The 18955-nt window shown below is 44.4% G+C and overlaps 1 protein-coding gene across 2 annotated transcripts in view; it reads right to left on the reverse strand.

Moving 5' to 3' along the window:
- The window catches only part of WDR70 (WD repeat domain 70), a 361196-nt gene extending 348028 nt beyond the window's left edge, over window positions 1–13168 (reverse strand). The window contains exons 1-4 of one of the 2 annotated variants that reach the window (XM_007961416.3): window positions 13054–13168; window positions 12892–12957; window positions 10796–10879; window positions 123–237 (exon numbers count right to left, since the gene is read on the reverse strand). In XM_007961416.3, the coding sequence (XP_007959607.1) occupies window positions 123–237; window positions 10796–10879; window positions 12892–12957; window positions 13054–13078 (290 nt within the window). In that variant the 5' untranslated portion in view covers window positions 13079–13168. Of the gene's footprint in view, window positions 1–122; window positions 241–10795; window positions 10880–12891; window positions 12958–13053 lie in introns of both variants that reach the window. The other variant, XM_007961419.3, reaches the window with a different exon arrangement.
- Between the last annotated feature and the right edge of the window lie 5787 nt (window positions 13169–18955).

Below are 18955 nucleotides of genomic sequence, written 5' to 3' on the forward strand. Positions count from 1 at the left end.
CACCACACTGCAGTGGGCGACAGAGCAAGACTCCATCTCAGAAAAATTAAAAAAAAAAAAAAAACTCTATGAACACCTAAAAACTGATAGTTTAATAGAAGTCTTTCGTGAAAATCAGGCACCTGGAAGATGATTTGGAGCAATCTCTGACCACATTTGATCTTGAGGATGTTGGTTCAATATCTTCATTTTGTCTTAATTCTTTCTCTCTGCTCATTTCTTCCTCTTTTTCTCTTGCTTCTGAAAAGATTAAAAAAAGATTAACAAAAAAATCCAACCATTACAATTCAAAATTTGCTAATATTAGAAAGGCTAAAAATTAACCAAGCCACAAAGACATAACTTAGAGTGCTAGCAGTAACAGCAAAAAATTATCAACCACAGCTACTGTGGAAAACAATATGGTGGTTCCTCAAAAAGTTAAACGTAGAATTATCACGTGATCCAGCAATTCCACTTCTAGTAAATATCCAAAGAAACTGAAAGCAGGGTCTAAAAAAGATACTTATATACCCATGTTCATAGGAACATCATTCACAACAGCTAAAATGTAGAAGCAACCAAAGTATCCATCTATAGACAAACGGATTAGCAAAATGTGGTATATCCACACAATGAAATATTATTTACCCAAAAAGGAAGGAGACTCTGCAATATGCTACAACTTCGATAAATCTTGAGGACACTATGCTAAGTGAGATAGACTACTCACAGAAAGACAAAAAGACAAATATCGTATGATGTTACTCACATGAGGTAATCTAGAGTAGTCAATGTCAGAGACAAAAAGTAGAATGGTGGTTAACAGAGGCTAGAAGGAGGGGCACTGAAGAATTGTTTAATACGTATAGTTTCAGTCTTACAAGACGAACAATGTTATAGATGGTGGTGATGGCTGCACAACACTATGTACTTAAATATTATGATGGTACATTTTATGTGTATTTTATCACAATTTTTTAAATTAGAAAAAAAAATTTATCAACCTAAATGGCCAATGTGGTAAAAGAATTGAACGAAATTACTGCATAGCAGTATAATACTAACTGCAGACAATAAAAATAGTGATAGAAAACAGAAATCTGGGGAAACATTTTAACAGATATGCTAAGCAAAATTAGCATAATGTGGATGGTGATATATTTTTTAAAACGTATTCGAATGTGAGATTTTAGGTGATTCACTTTCTAATGTTTTAAAACATAAATTTAGCACTTCTTGGCCAGGCGCAGTGGCTCACACTTGTAATCCCAGCACTTTGGGAGGCCGAGGCGGGCGGATCACCTGAGGTGAGGAGTTCCAGACCAGCTGACTAACATGGAGAAACCCCATCCCTACTAAAAAGAAAAAATTAGCCCGGCCTGGTAGCACATGCCTTTAATCCCAGCTACTCAGGAGGCTGAGGCAGGAGAATCACTTGAACCCAGGAGGCGGAGGTTGTGGTGAGCTGAGATTGCGCCATCACACTCCAGCTTGGACAACACAAGCAAAACACTTTCTCAAAAAAAAAAAAAAATGTAGCACTTCTTTTCTGAATTTTCTACACTAGAATTTTGGTCAGAGACTAGCTATCAAAATCATAATAAAATGTATAGCTGGACGCGGTGGCTCACGCCTGTAATCCCAGCACTTTGGGAGGCGGAGACGGGCGGATCGTGAGGTCAGGAGATCAAGACCATCCTGGCTAACACGGTGAAACCCCATCACTAGTAAAAATACAAAAAAATTAGCCGGGTGTAGTGACGGGTGCCTGTAGTCCCACCTACTCGGGAGGCTGAGGCAGGACAATGGCATGAACCTGGGAGGCAGAGCTTGCAGTGAGCCAGATTGTGCCACTGCCCTCCAGCCTGGGCTACTGAGACTCCGTCTCCAAAAAAAAAAAAACAAAAGAAAAAAATTTATACTATAGGCTGCTCTGTCTACAGAGTAGCCATTCTTTTATTTCTTTACTTTCCTAATAAACTTGCTTTCACTATATTAAAAAAAAAAAATCTACTACATTAATTTTCCAGAGTTGTTTACTCTAGAAAGACCAAAAAAAAATTTAAATATTAACTTTTTTCCCTCTGATAATCTCACTCTACAATTGTGGGGGCACTAGGAAGAAAAAGGATTACGTGTGAATAGTTTGGTACTCAATTGCCATCATCCTCAATAACCTGAGATAATATTTAACATTTTTTTCCTTCACTTAATAATGAAATACAATATAACTCAAGTTAAGCAGCAGCAAAGGACACTTATCAAGTGGAATGTTGTATTCTATAGGATCTTTAGTTGCTGGGACATGGAAGATGAGGAAGAGAGTTACCCAGCAAACATCAACAAGGAACTACATAGTCTTTCATGTCAAATATGGAAGACAAAACTCTCCAGGAAGAAGTAAGGCAAACATTACGGCTCTAGATCATGTTGTCTTTTTCGTGTCTTCTGGGCTAAGGTGGGTCAAGAGTCAACAATTCTGCACTCTGATACTAGAGACTGGAAAAAAAATTAAAAAGAAGCATAGCGTCCAGAATTAAGAATGGGCCTGCCAGGCATGGTGGCTCACGCCTATAATTCCAGCACTTTGGGAGGCTGAGGCGGACAGATCACGAGGTCACAAGATCGAGACCATCCTGACTAACACGGGGAAACCCCATCTCTACAAAAAATTAAAAAAAATTAGCCAGACGTGGTGGCGGGCACCTGTAGTCCCAGCTACTCGGGAGTCTGAGGCAGGAGAATGGCGTGAACCCGGGAGGCGGAGCTTGCAGTGAGCAACAATTGCGCCACTGCACTCCAGCCTGGGCAACAGAGCGAGACTCCGTCTCAAAAAAAAAAAAAAAAAAGAATGTACTGAAGCCGGGCGTGGTGGTTCACACCCATAATCCTAGCACTTTGGGAGGCCGAGGCGGGTGGATTGCCTCAGCTCAGGAGTTCAAGACCAGCTGGGACAATATGGTGAAATCCTGTCACGAGTAAAATAGAAAAAGTTAGCCGGGCATAGCGGCATGCACCTGTAGTCCCAGCTACTCGGGATGCTGAGGCAGAAGAATCGCTTGAACCCAGAAGGCAGAGGTTGCAGTGAGCCGAGATCATACCACCACAATCCAGCCTGGGCCACAGAGTGAGACTCCGTCCCAAAGAGGAAAAAAAAAAAAAAAAAAAATAAGCCTGCTTAGCTCCTAGCTCACCCTGTTTTTTCAGCCAATCCCTCCAGACCTCTGGGGATGGCAGCAGCGTTTGTACTCTAGGCTTATCTTCTCCCTCAGGTCTTACAGTCAATTATATTACTAATCAGGAAAAGATATTGAGGCTGCCTACTCAGCTGCCATTTCCCTCTTTTTTACTTTCTTTTTTTTTAAACAGAGACGGGGTCTCACTATGTTGCCCAGGCTGGTCTTGAAATCCTGGGCTCAAGCAATCCTCCCGCCTCAAGATTTACAGACGTAAGCCACCATACCATGCCAGTCCTCCCTCTTTTTCCCTTAGTTTTTCTTTTTGTTTTTGTTTCTGTTTTGAGACGGAGTCTCAATCTGTCACTCGGCATGAGTGCAGAGGCACAATCTTGGCTCACTGCAACCTTCACCTCCTAGGTTCAAGCAATTCTTCTGCCTAAGCCTCCCGAGCAGCTGGGATTATAGATGCCAGCCACGATGACCACCTAATTTTTGTGTTTTTAGTAGAGACAGGGTTTCACCATGTTGGCCAGGCTGGTCTCAAACTCCTGGCCTCAAGCAATCCACCTGCCTCAGCCTCACAAAGTGTACTAGGATTATGGATGTGAGCCACTGCCCCCAGCCTAGTATAACACTTCTGTTTAAAAAAAGTCTGTATTTCAGCTGGGCGCAGTGGCTCATACCTGTAATCCCAACACTTTGGGAGGCTGAGGAGGGAAGATCACGAGGTCAGGAGTTCGCCCAGCATGGTGAAACCCCACCGCTATTAAAAATACAAAAAATTAGCCGGGCATGATGGTGCACACCTGTAATCCCAGCCACTCAGGAAGCTGAGGCAGAAGAATTGCTTGAACCCAGGAGCTTGCAGTGAGCCAAGATCGCGCCACTGCACTCTAGCCTGGGCGACAGGGCAAGACTCTGTCTCAAAAAAAAGAAAAAAAAAAATCTGTGTTTCATATGTCCTGCACATACTTATAGCTTTCAAGAACATAAAACACATTTAAAAAAGAATTTGTACCATTATCATTTCCAGACCCTTCACAGCACGTATTTTATTGGGGTTTTATAGTAATCCATCCTTTCCACTAGTGCATTTAGCAACCAAGACAGCTCATAACCCCATATACAGACAAACTTGCTATTAAAAAGCTCAAAGTCTTAGCTTCCTCAAGCGTACTATCAATACCCAGGGAAAGACTCCAATACCAAGCATGAGATAAATAATGCCCATATAAGAATTTCCAACTTCTAAAGAAAAATAAATCAAACTGTCTTATGGTAGGAAACTAGGGTTCCCGCAACCCCTCTCTTCAATTTCATAATTTGCTAGGACAGCTCAGAGGGAATCATTTTTAATTCCACAGTCTAAATGTAATCTAATTGCCAAGACTAGAAGAACACACAAAAAAACAACTCTTATGAATAACTTCCCATATAATGATGAATACTACTTCCATAAATTATCCCAATAGTATTTTCTATTGCTAAAGCTAAGTAGATCTTTCAAAGAGATCATCAATTTAGATTCATATATTTAGATCAGAGGTATAAATTGCCATCCAAGGATGTAATACTAAATCAAGAAAGTTCAATAATTTATCCACAAAAATCAAAGGAGACTATAGTCTTGAGACAATTTTTCAAAAATTTAAAAATTCAATAACTCCCCAAGTTCTGCTTAGATAAAATGTATACATGCTTTACTAAGAAAAATTACAGGAATTTAATATTTATAAAGTTCTTTGTTGTTTATAAGCTACTGTACCCAACATCTTAATATCTTCAAGAAACTTCCAAAGTAGATGATACACACACAACAGGGTTATGAAGGATCAAAAACTGGAAAAACCCATCCAATGTTACTTATCTTGTAGATTGTGGGGCTGGGCCTCAAACCTAGGTCCCCCAATTCCAAATCCCAAGCTCTTTCCAACAGATTGTGCCCGTTTTTTTTTAACACGGAGTTTTGCTGTCGTCGCCCAGGCTGGAGTGCAATGGCACGATCTAGGCTCACTGCAACCTCCACCTCCCAGGTTCAAGCGATTCTCCTACCTCAGCCCCCCGAGTAGCTGGGACTACAGACGCCCGCCACCACACCCGGCTAATTTTTGTATTTTTAGTAGAGACAGGGTTTCACCACATTGGCCAGGCTGATCTCAAACTACTGATCTCAGGTGATCCACCCACCTCAGGCTCCCAAAGTGCTGGGATTACAGGCATGAGCCACTATGCCCAGCCCAGATTGTGCCATTTCAAAATATTCTCCAAAGCAGCAAGATTTCATTTTTTAACAAGACAGTATTACAGGTCTAAATTCAATTCAATCTTCTCGAAATATTACTGAGAACCTACTTTACAAAGCAAAGTACTAGGGACTATAAAACTTACATACCCATAAATATATACATCTATGTACCCACAAAAATTGAAAATAAAAAGATTAAAAATAAAAAGCTGCCGGGCGCGGTGGCTCAAGCCTGTAATCCCAGCACTTAGGGAGGCCGAGACGGGTGGATCACGAGGTCAGGAGATCGAGACCATCCTGGCTAACACGGTGAAACCCCGTCTCTACTAAAAATACAAAAAAAAACTAGCCGGGCGAGGTGGCGGGCGCCTGTAGTCCCAGCTACTCGGGAGGCTGAGGCAGGAGAATGGCGAGAACCCGGGAGGCGGAGCTTGCAGTGAGCTGAGATCCGGCCACTGCACTCCAGCCCGGGCTACAGAGCAAGACTCCGTCTCAAAAAAAAAATAAAATAAAATAAAATAAAATAAAAATAAAAAGCTTCACTTTGGGAGGTTGAAGCAGGCAGATCACTTGACTTCAGGAGTTCCAGACCAGCCCGGCCGACATGGTGATACCCCGTCTCTACTAAAAATACAAAAATTAGCCGGGTGGTGGTGGCACGTGCCTGTAATCCCAGCTACTGGGGAGGCTGAGGCAGGAGAATTGCTTGTACCAGGAGACAGAGGTTGCAGTGAGCCTAGATTGCACCATTGCCCTCCAGCCTGGGCGACCTAAAAAAATTAGTAAGTAAATAAAAACAAAAAGCTTACATAGCCAAATAATATAATTCTGTTCAAAACATGTTATATTACACGCTTAAAATGGTAAATACAAGGTACCTACACTGTGATAGTACAAATATTCACTAAATTGTTTAAAACATTTGTAAATGCCTCAGATAGCATGTCTCTGTCTATCATTTGAGGATATTAAAATTGTTTTTTGATGTGATGATATTGCGGTATAATATTAAATATATTTGGCCGGGCGCAGTGGCTCATGCCTGTAATCCCAGCATTTTGGAAGGCTGAGGCGGGCAGATCACGAGGGCAGGAGATCAAGACCATCCTGGCTAACAGGGTGAAACTCCTTCTCTACAAAAAATACCAAAAAAAACAAAAAAAATTAGCCGGGCATGGTGGTAGGCGCCTGTAGTACCAGCTACTCAGGATGCTGAGGCAGGAGAATGGCTTGAACCTGGGAGGCAGAGCTTGCAGTGAGCCGAGATCGCACCACTGCACTCCAGTCTGGGTGACAGAGCGAGACTCCGCCTCAAAAAAAAAAAAAAAAAAAGAAATATATTTGGTCTTTGTTTCAGGTTCCTGCCACAGAGCTTCTGAAACCCTTGGAATTTCCTGAGTGATAGGAGCTCTCTTTTGTTATTCACTAGAAGCCCCTTTGGATCCCACCTAAGTTTAAGCTATTGAAGTGACTTAGTGTGGGACCCCTAGGCCTCAGCATGGGACTGTTGCTTACTAAAAAAACTGACGGGTTAGATAATTAGAACTTTCATCCCCACCCACCAATCTCTGGGGAAGCTGGAAATTAAGATCTATAGAAAAAATGTTTGTTTTTCTTTTGAGACAGGCTCTCGCTTTTTTACTCAGGCTGTGATGCAGTGGCATGATCATAGCTCACCGCAGCCTCAACCTCTGGGCTTGAGTGACCCTCTCACCTCAGCCTCCCAAGTAGCTGGGACTACAGGTGTGCGCCACCATGCCCAGCTAATTTTTTAAAACTTTTTTGAACAGGATCTCACTGTGTTAGCCCAGGTTTGTCTCATACTCCTGGGCTCAAGTCATCCTCTTACCTTGGCCCCCAAAGTGCTGGGATTATAGATGTGAGCCACTGCGCCCAGTCTAGACACTCTTGAACCACTAGATGTGATTAGCTTCAGGGTAGCTGAACACAGGGGGATGCTGGGGAGCTGGTGCACCCAGAGAGGGCACAGAAGCTCTGCACCTCTCCCACTCCATACCTTGCCCAATGCATTACTTCATCTGGCTGTTCATCTGTATCCTTTATAACACCCTTTATAATAAACTGCTAAAACTAAGTAAAGTGTTTCCCTGTGAGCCATCCTAGCTAATTATCAAACCAAAAAGAGGAGTCATGGGAACCCTGATTTATAGACAGTAGATTAGAAGCACTGGTCACAACCTGTGACTTGAGATTAGTGTCTGAGTGAAGGCAGTCTTGTGGTAGTCTCCAGGCAGACAGTGTCAGAATTAAAGTGAGTTACCGAATACCCAGTTGGAAAACTGGTTGATGTGCGGGGGAAAACTCCTATATATCTGGTGTCAGAAATAAAGTACTGGTTCACACCTGTAATCCTAGCACTTTGGGAGGCCAAGACAAGTGGATCACTTGAGCCCAGGAATTCAAGACTTGCCTGGACAACATGGTGAAATCTTTTTTTTTTTTCTTTCTTTTTTTGAGACAGAGTCTCGCTCTGTCACCCAGGCTGGAGTGCAGAGGGGCGATCTCGGCTCACTACAAGCTCCACCTCCCAGGTTCATGCCATTCTCCTGCTTCAGCTAATTTTTTTTTTTTTTTTTTTTTTTGTATTTTTAGTAGAGACGGGGTTTTACCGTGTTAGCCAGGATGGCCTCGCTCTCCTGACCTCCCACCCGTCTAGGCCTCCTAAAGTGCTGGGATTACAGGTGTGAGCCACTGTGCCCGGCCAACATGGTGAAATCTATCTCAACTAAAAATACAAAAAATTAGTGGGGTGTGGTGGCACCAACCTACAGTCCCAGCTATTTGGGAAGCCAAGGTGGGAGGATTACCTGAGCCCGGGAAGTTGAGTCTGCAATGAGCCAAGGTCACGCACTGCACACCAGCCTGAGCAACAGCAGTGAGACCCTGTCTCAAATCAAAAAAAAAAGGAGTGAAGTACTGAGAGGAGTGTGAGAGGGTAGGAAACAGCTTGGTCTTTCCTATCTCTTACAGGTATCTTGGTTAAGCTTTTTTTAAAACAATCCTTACCATTTTAAAATACATACAAAAATACTTATGAGTAAAATGATGTCCAAGATTTGCTTCAAAATCATCTGAAAGAGGAAACAGAAGTAACACTAGCCATGAACTGTTACAGTAGTTAAATCTGATTGACAGGTACATGGTAGTTCACGACTATACTTCCGTGTTTGAAATTTCACATAATAATGAGGGGTTTTTCTGGGCGCAGCAGCTTACACCTGTAATCCCAACATTTTGGGAGGCCGAGGCGTGTGGATCACAAGGTCATGAGATCGAGACTATCCTGGCTAACACGGTGAAACCCCATCTCTACTAAAAATACAAAAACAAAATTAGCCAGGGGTGTTGGTGGGCACCTGTTGGTAGTCCCAGCTACTCTAGAGGCTGAGGCAGGAGAATGGCGTGAACCCAGAAGGCAGAGCTTGCAGTGAGCCAAGATCGCACCACTGCACTCCAGCCAGGGCAACAGAGCGAGACTCCATCTCAAAATAATAATAATAATGAGTTTTGGCCTGGCACAGTAGTTCACGCCTGTAATCCCGGCACTTTCAGAGGTCGAGGCGGGCGGATCACTTGAGGTCACAAGTTCGAGACCAGCCTGGCCAACATGGTGAAATCTTGTCTCCACTAAAAATACAAAAAAATTAGCCGGGCATGGTGATGGTCACCTGTAATCCCAGCTACTCAGGAGGCTGAGGCAAGAGAATCACTTGAACCCAAGAGGCAGAGGTCGCAGTGAGCCGAGATCGTGCCACTGCACTCCAGCCTGGGCAACAGAGCAGGACTCCATCTCAAATAAAACAAGTAATGAACAGTTTTTTCAAAAAATAGTACATGTAGATAGCTTTCTTTTCACCACAAAAAAAGTTTTCTTCCAAAGACTGAAAATATTTTTTGTCAGGCACACTGCCAAATACTGGATATTGCTGCTGTACAATACTTTATTTATTTTAGTTATTTTATTTTATCTTATTTTATTTTGAGATGGAGTTTTGCTCTTGTGGCTTATTTTTTTATTTCATCTTATTTTATCTTATCTTATCTTATTTTACTTTGAGATGGAGTTTTGCTCTTGCTGCCCAGGCTGGAGTGCAATGGTGCGATCTCAGCTCACCACAACCTCTGCCTCCTAGGTTCAAGCGATTCTCCTGCCTCAGCCTCCCTAGAAGCTGGGATTACAGGTGCCCACCACCACACCTCGCTAATTTTTCTATTTTCAGTCGAGACGGGGTTTCACCATGTTGGCCAGGCTAGTCTTGAACTCCTGACCTTAGGTGATTCGCCTGCCTCAGCCTCCCAAAGTGCTGGAATTACAGGTGTGAGCCACTACACCCGGCCCATTGTTGGTTTTAAAATGATAAATTGGGCCAGGTGCGGTGGCTCACACCTGTAATCCCAGCACTTTGGGAGGCAGGCAGATCACAAGGTCAGGAGATGAGACCATCCTGGCCAACATGGTGAAACCCCATCTCTACTAAAAATACAAAAATTAGCTGGCCGTGGTGGCACACATCTGTAGTCCCAGCTACTCAGGAGGCTGAGGCAGGAAAATTGCTTGAACCGGGGAGGTGGAAGTTGCAGTGAGCTGAGATCGCACCCCTGCACTCCGCCTGGTGATAGAGCGAGACTCCATCTCAAAAAAAAAAAAAAAAAAAAAAAAAAAAGGCAGGGGTGCAGTGGCTCCGCCTGTAATCCCAGCACTTTGGGAGGCCGAGGTAGGCGGATCACAAAGTCAGGAGTTCAAAATCAGCCTGGCCAACACAGTGAAACCCTGTCTCTACTAAAAATACAAAAAATTAGCCAGGCGTGGTGGCATGTGACGGTAGTCCCAGCTACTCAGGAGGCAGAGGCAGGAGAATCGCTTGAACCCAGGAGGTGGAGGCTGCAGTGAGCCGAGATCCCGCCAATGCACTCCAGCCTGGGCAACAGGGAGAGACTCCATCTCAACAACAACAAAAAAATCCAACAATGACAAGTAGTATAACAACGCTTTTTTTTCTCTGAGATGGAATTTCACTCTTATACCCCAGGCTGGAGTGCAATGGCGGGATCTTAGCTCACTGCAACCTCCACCTCCCGACTTCAAGCAAAGCGACTGCCTCAACCTCATGAGTAGCTCAGATTACAGGCCCCAGCACCATGCCCAGCTAATTATTGTATTTTTGTAGAGATGGGGTTTCACCATGTTGGCCAGGCTGTTCTCAAACTTCTGACCTCAGGTGATCCGCCCACCTCGGCCTCCCTAAGTGTTGGGATTATGTGTGTGAGTCACCGCGCCCAATCACATTCTTTTTTCTTTTTTAATATACTTGCATGAGGTACACATAGTACTTAAACCAATAAAAGGATAAATATCTGAACTTCTTACCCAGTGTTTTGCGACTTCTTTCCACAGCTGTTCTTCGAGTTTGTTCAAACATTGCTTCCAAGTCAAATGTGCGAGCTTTTTTACCTAAAACATGAACAAATGGCAGACTGCGATTGCCTTGCAATAAGTTGGCCAAACTTCAGGTGATCAATACTGATCAATAAACACTCAGTTTGTCTAGTTTATAACATAGCTCCAATATAACCATAAAATATCACAGAAGGAGTTTGAGTCACAGATAACTTTTGATGACAATCCCTTCAGTAAGTACTATTAACCAGTCAACTTTCCCATCCTCCTCTAATTTACCTAGATCCCTACCCTAAAAAACAACAACACTAATACAGGAGGCAGAATGGAGAATGTTCCAAAAGTTACCCTTTGCAGATGTAATTAAGGTTATGGACTTTTAAATAGGGAGACTATCCTAGTTGGCCCTTAAAGGCAAAGATGCAGAACAGCTACGGCAGAGAAAGTCAGAGAGATCCAATGTTTGAGAAGGATTTGAGGCATTGTAGTTGGCTTGAAGATGAAAGGGGCAACATGAGAAGTAATGCAGGTACTTTAAGGAGCTAAGAGGAAAACAGAAATCTCTGCCCTATAACAAGGAACTGTATGAGCATGGAAACATTCTCCTCCTCCCCCAGTAACTAATTTTCCCCTATGTGGCACAACATGTGGGACACCTTTCTCACTTCTGAGTAAAGGAATGAGGTACTAAAATGAAGGATTTATACCGGGTAGGGTGGCTCATGCCTATAATCACTTTGAGAGGCTCAAGTGGGAGGATCACTTGAGTTAGGGAGATCGATCAGCCTGGGCAACATGGTGAAACCTCGTCTCTACCAAAAGTATAAAAAGTTAGCCAGGTGTGGTGGCACACATCTGTGATCCCAGTTACTCAGGAGACCAAGGTGGGAGGATGGCTTCAGCCTGGGAGGTGGAGGCTGCAGTGAGCCAAGATCGCACTAGTACACTGCAGCCTGGGTGACAGAGCAAGACACCATCTCAAAAAATAAAAAAAGAATAGAAAAGGCGGGCACGGTGGCTCACGCCTGTAATCCCAGCACTTTGGGAGGCCGAGGCGGGCGGATCACGAGGTCAGATCAAGACCATCCTGGCAAAAACGGTGAAACCCCATCTCTACTAAAAATACAAAAATATTAGTGGCGGGCGCCTGTAGTCCCAGCTGAGGCAGGAGAATGGCATGAACCCGGGAGGCGGAGCTTGCAGTGAGCCGAGATCGCGCCACTGCACTCCAGCCTGGGCGACTGAGCCAGACTCAGTCTCCAAAAAAAAAAAAAAAAAAAAAGAATAGAAAAACTACAGAACTAGTAGGTGTGAACACAACCCAAGGTCAACATGTGTAAGTCTATTATTTAATCATTATCATAGAATTAATACAGGCTGGTCAAAAGAGAACAAGACCACCTTGAGGAAAGGTTCAGGGAAGTTAGAATCCCAATGTTTGGATGAACAGCATTTACAATTTTAAAATGCAAAATAAAGAGAAAACATTTTTCATGTATCAGTCTAGTAAAGTTTTGTTTTCATTTTTTAAATAATTTTCTTTTTAAACAATACCTACTCTGTATTGGTAGGGATATGGTAAAAATGGCATTCTTAAATTTTGTTAACTTTGGTATAACCTGAAAACAAGCTTTTTGATGGGTATAACGGCAATAAGCAGCAAGCAGCTTTAAAAGACACATACCCAATTTTTCAGCTTTTTAAATATTTATACTGTATAAACTAGGCTCTCTTTTAGAAATCTACCCTAGAGAATTACATATTTTTAAAAATCCTCGTACAAATGCTATTATTTACAAAAAATGTTCATTTTAGCATTATTGGTGACTTAAAATTAGAAACATCTTTTCTCTTCCTCTCTCTCCAAGACTCTCATAACTGTCTTCTGAGTTGCTTCCAACGGATACGCAGAATAGAAGACAAATGGGAGAAGAGTATTGACAAACTGAAAGGTATGCACCCGAGCTACAGGAATTCCGAGTTGACAGCTCGATCTCCCCTCCCACTCTGCGGTTCTTCAAACTTCTGCAAAAGGAAAAGGAGCTCTGCCTGGAGCAGTCACTTACCGAACCCAGTGAAGCCCATGGTGACCGCAAGCTGCGGGTCCGGTCCCGACGCGTCTGAGCCTGTCGCTGCAGCAAGAGGAAAAGAGAGGAGGCCTAGTTAGTGCGGCGCCCCGGCGCCCCCGACACGGCTCACCACGCCCGGACTCGCCTCATGAAACCCACCTTCGCTGGGCCCAGAGCGCTCCATCGCTGGCCGCACACCGCAAAATGGGCCACAGTCACAGCCTAAACAACTGCAGAGGAACTTGCCACTAACCCGCGGCAAATCCCGGAGGAAGTACCGCCTCCAAGCGACAGCGGCGCCGCCGAAGCCAAGAGCGGCACCTTCCGCAAAGGGACCGCGGCTTTCTGCGCGGCGCCGCCCTACCGGACAGGCGGGAAAGCGCCGCGCAACTCAGACCACTGGAGGAGAGAAGTGGTATCTGGAGTTTCCATAACATAACATCCTTTCCTTTTTTTTTTTTTTTTTTTTCTTTTTTTTTTTGAGCCAGTGTCTCTGTCGCCCAGGCTGGAGTGCAGTGGCACGATTTCAGCTCACTGCAACCTCTGCCTCCCGGAATCAAGGGATTCTCCTGCCTCAGCCTCCTGAGTAGCTGGGATTACAGATGCCCGCCGGCTAATTTTTGTTTTTTTGGTTTTGGTTTGTTTTTTTGTTTTTGTTTTCAGACGGAGTCTCTGTCGCCCAGGTTGGAGTACAATGGCCTGATCTCGGCGCACTGCAACCTCTGCCTCCTGGGTTCAAGTGATTCTCCTGTCTCTGCCTCCCAAGTAGCTGGGATTACAGGCGTCCACCACCACACGCAGCTAATTTTTTGCATCTTTAGTAGAGAGGAGGGTTCACCATTTTGGCCAGGCTGGTTTCGAACTCCTGACCTCAAGTGATCCGCCTACTTTGGCCTCCCAAAGTGCTGGGATTACAGGAGACACCCTTTGCTTTTGTTTTTGTTTTGTTTGTTTGAGGTGGAGTCTCACTCTGTTGCCCAGGCTGGAGGGCAATGGCCGATCTCGGCTCACTGCAACTTCTGCCACCCGGGTTCAAGCTCTTCTCCTGCCTCAGTCTCCTGAGTAGCTAGGATTACAGGCGCCTGCCACCACACCCGGCTAATTTTTGTGTATTTAGTAGAGACGAGGTTTTGCTATGTTAGCCAGGCTGGTCTTGAACTCCTAACCTCACGTGATCTGCCCACCTCTTCCTCCCGAAGTGCTAAGATTACAGGCCTGAGCCACTGTGCCCCAACTTTTTTTTTTTGGCCAAGTCTCCCTCTGTTGCCTTGGCTGGAGTTCAGTGGCATGATCTCAGCTCACTGCAACCTCCTCCGCCTCCTGGGCTCAAGCAATTCTCTTGCCTCCGCCTCCCGAGCAACTGGGACTACAGGTGTGCGCCACCACACCTGGCTATTGAGTATTTGAGACTACAGGCACCTGCCACCATGCCCAGCTAATTTTTTGTATTTTTAGTAGAGACAGCGTTTCACCATGTTGGCCAAGATGGTCTCAATCTCCTGACCTTGTGATCTGCCCACCTCGGCCTCCCAAAGTTCTGGGATTAAAGGCGTGAGCCACTGCACCTGGCCTATCAGGCTGAAGTTTACAAGGCTAATCATGTGCTCAGGATTGTCCTTCTTAAACAGAATGTGGGAGTTCAACACTTCAATGTTCAGAAGGTGGAGAAGAATCTCTTTCTTTTTGAGACAGAATCTCACTCTGTCACCCAGGCTGGAATACAGTGGCACAATCTCGGCTCAATGAACCTCCACCTCCTGGGTTCAAGCGATTCTTGTGCCTCAGCCTCCTGAGTAGCTGGGATTACAGGTGCCTGCCACCACACCCGACTAATTTTTCTTTTTTGAGACAGAGTCTCACTCCATCGCCCAGACTGGAGTGCAGTGGCGCAATCTCAGCTCACTCCAACCTCCGCCTCCTGGGTTCAAGCAATTCTCCTGCCTCAGCCTCGCGAGCAGCTGGGATTACAGGCCCTGCCACCACACCCAGCTAATTTTTGCATTTTTAGTGGAGAAAGACTTTCACCATGTCGGCCAGGCTGGTCTCAAACTCCTGACCTCAAGTGATCCACCCGCCTCAGCCTCCCAAAATTGCTGGGATTACAGACGTGGGCCACTGCACTCAGCCTATGGAAGAGTATCTTATACCAAACCTTGTACCTTTGGCGCTAAGCTGGATATGAAGTGAGCATCTGATCAGCCAAGTCCGCTGCTCCATATTGTCACTATAATCCACAATGACACATGGCTTCTTAGTTTTCTTTCCATCTGTTGTCTACTTCAGTCACCGTATCATTGTGGAATATTGACAACATTGTGACCACCTTGTTGTCACACCATTTCAGTGCCATAAGTTCACCACGAACTTACAACATCACACATAGGAATGCTATGTTTTCTAGGGTTTGACATTTTCAGCGATCGAGAATTACTATATTTTGTAAATGGAAATTCCACTACTAAAAACAGAATGCTATAAATAGAATAATGTATTTTGTTTCCAAAGTCAATATAATAGAGTGATGTAAAAATAATAAAATAATAGACACAAACTTTGGGTGTTAGGTTGGGACCATAATCTGTGAGTTATATTGGGGTAAAGGCTGCAGCAGCAAGCACCAACAGTGAGTATTCTCAGGGAAAATGGGAAGTGGGTTAACAATGGGTAAATCTGCGGGTGCCTGTAGTGAATTCTTTTTTTTTTTTTTTTTTTTTGAGACAGAGTGTCGCTCTTGTTGCCCAGGCTGGATTGCAATGGCGCAATCTTAGCTCACTGCAACCTCTCCCTCCCAGGTTCAAGTGATTCTCCTGCCTCAGCCTCCTGAGTAGCTGGGATTACAGGCATGCGCCACCAGATCCAGCTAATTTTTTTTTTTTTTTTTTGTATTTTTAGTAGAGATGGGGTTTCCCCATGCTGGTCAGGCTGGTGTCTAACTCCTGACCTCAGGCGATCCACCAGCCTTAGCCTCCCAAAGTAGCTGGGATTACAGGCGTGGGCCACCATGCCTGGCCAAATTCTTATAATTTTATATTGTCTTAGCATTTATTTTGAATATAAGTTGGACTTTCTCATATCAGAAGCAGGGTTCAGTCACCCTTGACACAGTTTGCAGTTCTACACCTCCTCCCCGTTCCTCAATGTGATCAATCCAGGTATCTATTATATAAAACTTCCTCCTGGTGCCCGCCTCCCCATAGGATAACTACATACAGCCTACCTCACCAGCCCTGCTGACCCTGACGTCCTACATGGACTGTGCAGATATGCCACAGTGACTACCTTGATCACAGCATGACTTCCAACAACAGGGGTGTCCAATCTTTTGGCTTCCCTGGGCCACAATGGAAGAAGAAGAATTGTCTTGGGCAACACATTAAATACACTAACAATAGCTGAGAGCTTAAAAAAAAATCACAAATCTCACAATGTTTTAAGAAAGTTAACAAATTTGTGTTGGGCTACATTCAAAGTCATTTTGAGCTGACGAGCGTGTCCTCAAATTTGTGCATGATTGCTTTAAATCCACCAATTAAAGTGTGGGAATTCCTCTTGGGAAATCTATTTGGAAAACACCATGAAACCAATGAATGCATTGGCTCATGAGTCCCTCTTTCTCTTTCCCTGACTGCATTCCTTGACCTCCAGGTGTGCCAGATGCCCTCCAGGCCTGTAAGTAATAAAATCTTTACTTACATCTGTGTTTCTCCTAATCATTGAAGAAGCATGCTCTATCTTTAAATGCCTAAATTAAAATAGTGCCTTAACATAAATCAAGGCAGTAGGATTCAAAATGTTGTAGTCGTCACTGTATTTTTCAGTTACACAGGCATTGTAAGCAAAATCAGTTTCCCTTAAGCATATCCTTAATAAAGCCATAAACAGTATTCATTTCATTAAAACCTGACCCTTAAATAGTCTTTTTAACCCTCAGTATGACAAAAGGAGAAGTAATCATGAAGTATGTTTTTTTTGTTTGTTTATTTGTTTGTTTTTTGAGACCGAGTCTCGCTCTGTCACCCAGGCTGGAGTGTAGTGGTGCGATCTCAGCTCACTGCAAGCTCTACCTACTGGGTTCAAGCTATTCTCCTGCCTCAGCCTCCCAAGTAGCTGGGACTACAGGCACCCGCCACCAGGCCCGGCTAATTTTTTGTATTTTTAGTAGAGATGGGGTTTCACCATGGTCTCGATCTCCTGACCTCATGATCTGCCCGCCTTGGCCTCCCAAAGTGCTGGGATTACAGGCGTGAGCCACCGCGCCCAGCCATCATAAAGTATGGTTTTAAAAAAATTTCTTACAGATAGGGTCTCACTATGTTATCCAGACTGGAGTGCAGTGGCTATTTACAAGTTCAGTCATGAAACACTTTAGCCTCAAACTCCTGGACTCAAGTGATCTTCCCCTGCCTCAGCTTCCTGAATAGATGGGACCACAGGCACATGCCACCATGCCCAGCTAATGCATATCTAAGTACGATGGTCATCTAAAAGAAAACCACTTGTAATTGAGTTGTTAGCTTTTTTTCATGAAACATTATTTTTACTTGAAAGAATGACTCACAAAGTACAGTTGTTCAGATTTAAGTATTTGGCAAACATTTTCTCAAAAATAAATGAAATGAGTTTATCACTTTAAGAAAAACAGGTCAGGCGTGGTGGCTCACACCGGTAATCCCAGCACTTTGGAAGCCGGGGTGGGAGGATAACCTGAGGCCAGGAGTTCGAGACCAGCCTGGCCAACATGGCGAAACCCCATCTCTACTAAAAATACAGAAAATTAGCCAGGCATAGCTGGGCATGGTGGCTCACGTCTGTAATCCCAGGGCTTTGGGAGGCCGAGGCGGGTGAATCACCTGAGGTCAGGCATTCAAGACCAGCCTGACCAACATGGTGAAACCCCCATCTCTACTAAAAATACAAAAAAAAATTAGCTGGGCTTGGTGACATGCACCTGTAATCCCAGCTACTTGGGAGGCTGAGGCAGAATTGCTTGAACCTGAGAGGCTGAGGTTGCAGTGAACAGAGATCATACCACTGCACTCCAGCCTGGGCAACAATAGCAAAACTCCATCTCAAAAAAAAAAAAAAGAAAGAAAGAAAATTAGCCTGTAATTCCAGCTACTTGGGAGGCTGAAGCAGGAGAATCGCTTGAACCTGGGAGGCAGAGGTTGCAATGAGCTGAAATCGCACCATTACACCCCAGCCTAGGCGACAAGAGCAAAACTCTATTTAAAAAAAAAACAAAACAAAACTGACTATACTTGTTGCCAATTATTAAAATACTTGTACTTTTCCTAAATATGTAACTGAGGCCGGCTTTTCTTTCCCCCCCCTTTTTTTTTTTTTTTTGAGATGGAGTTTCGCTCTTGTAGCCCAGGCTGGAGTGCAATGGCACGATCTCGGCTCACTACAACCTCTGCCTCCTGGGTTCAAGCGATTCTCCTGGCTTAGCCTCCTGAGTAGCTGGGATTACAGGCTTGCGCCACCATGCCCAGCTAATTTGTGTATTTTTAGTACAGACGGAGTTTTACCATGTTAGCCAGGTTGGCCAGGCTACCCTCGAACTTCTGACCTCAGGTGATCCATCTGCCTCGGCCTCCCAAAGTGCTGGGATTACAGGCGGGAGCCACGGTGCCCAGTGAGGCCAGCTTTTCTTTCTTTCTTTTTTTTTTTTTTTGTCTGAGACAGAGTCTTGCTCTGTCGCCCAGGCTGGAGTGCAGTGGCGCGATCTTGGCTCACTGCAAGCTCCGCCTCTCAGGTTCACACCATTCTCCTGCCTCAGCCTCCCGAGTAGCTGGGACTACAGGCGCCTGCCACCACACCAGGCTAATTTTTTGTATTTCTTTTTAGTAGAGACAGGGTTTCACTGTGTTAGCCAGGATGGTCTTGATCTCCTGACCTCGTGATCTGCCCGCCTCAGCCTCCCAAAGTGCTGGGATTACAGGCGTGAGCCACTGCACCCGGCCAAGGCCAGCTTTTTAAATATATTATACTTCAATTAAATAAGTCACAAAATGTTGACATGCTAGACAAAGTAATAGACATAAAAAAACCAGGTTTGCTC

Source organism: Chlorocebus sabaeus, chromosome 4, assembly GCF_047675955.1.
Source record: "Chlorocebus sabaeus isolate Y175 chromosome 4, mChlSab1.0.hap1, whole genome shotgun sequence".
Taxonomy (NCBI): domain Eukaryota; kingdom Metazoa; phylum Chordata; class Mammalia; order Primates; family Cercopithecidae; genus Chlorocebus; species Chlorocebus sabaeus.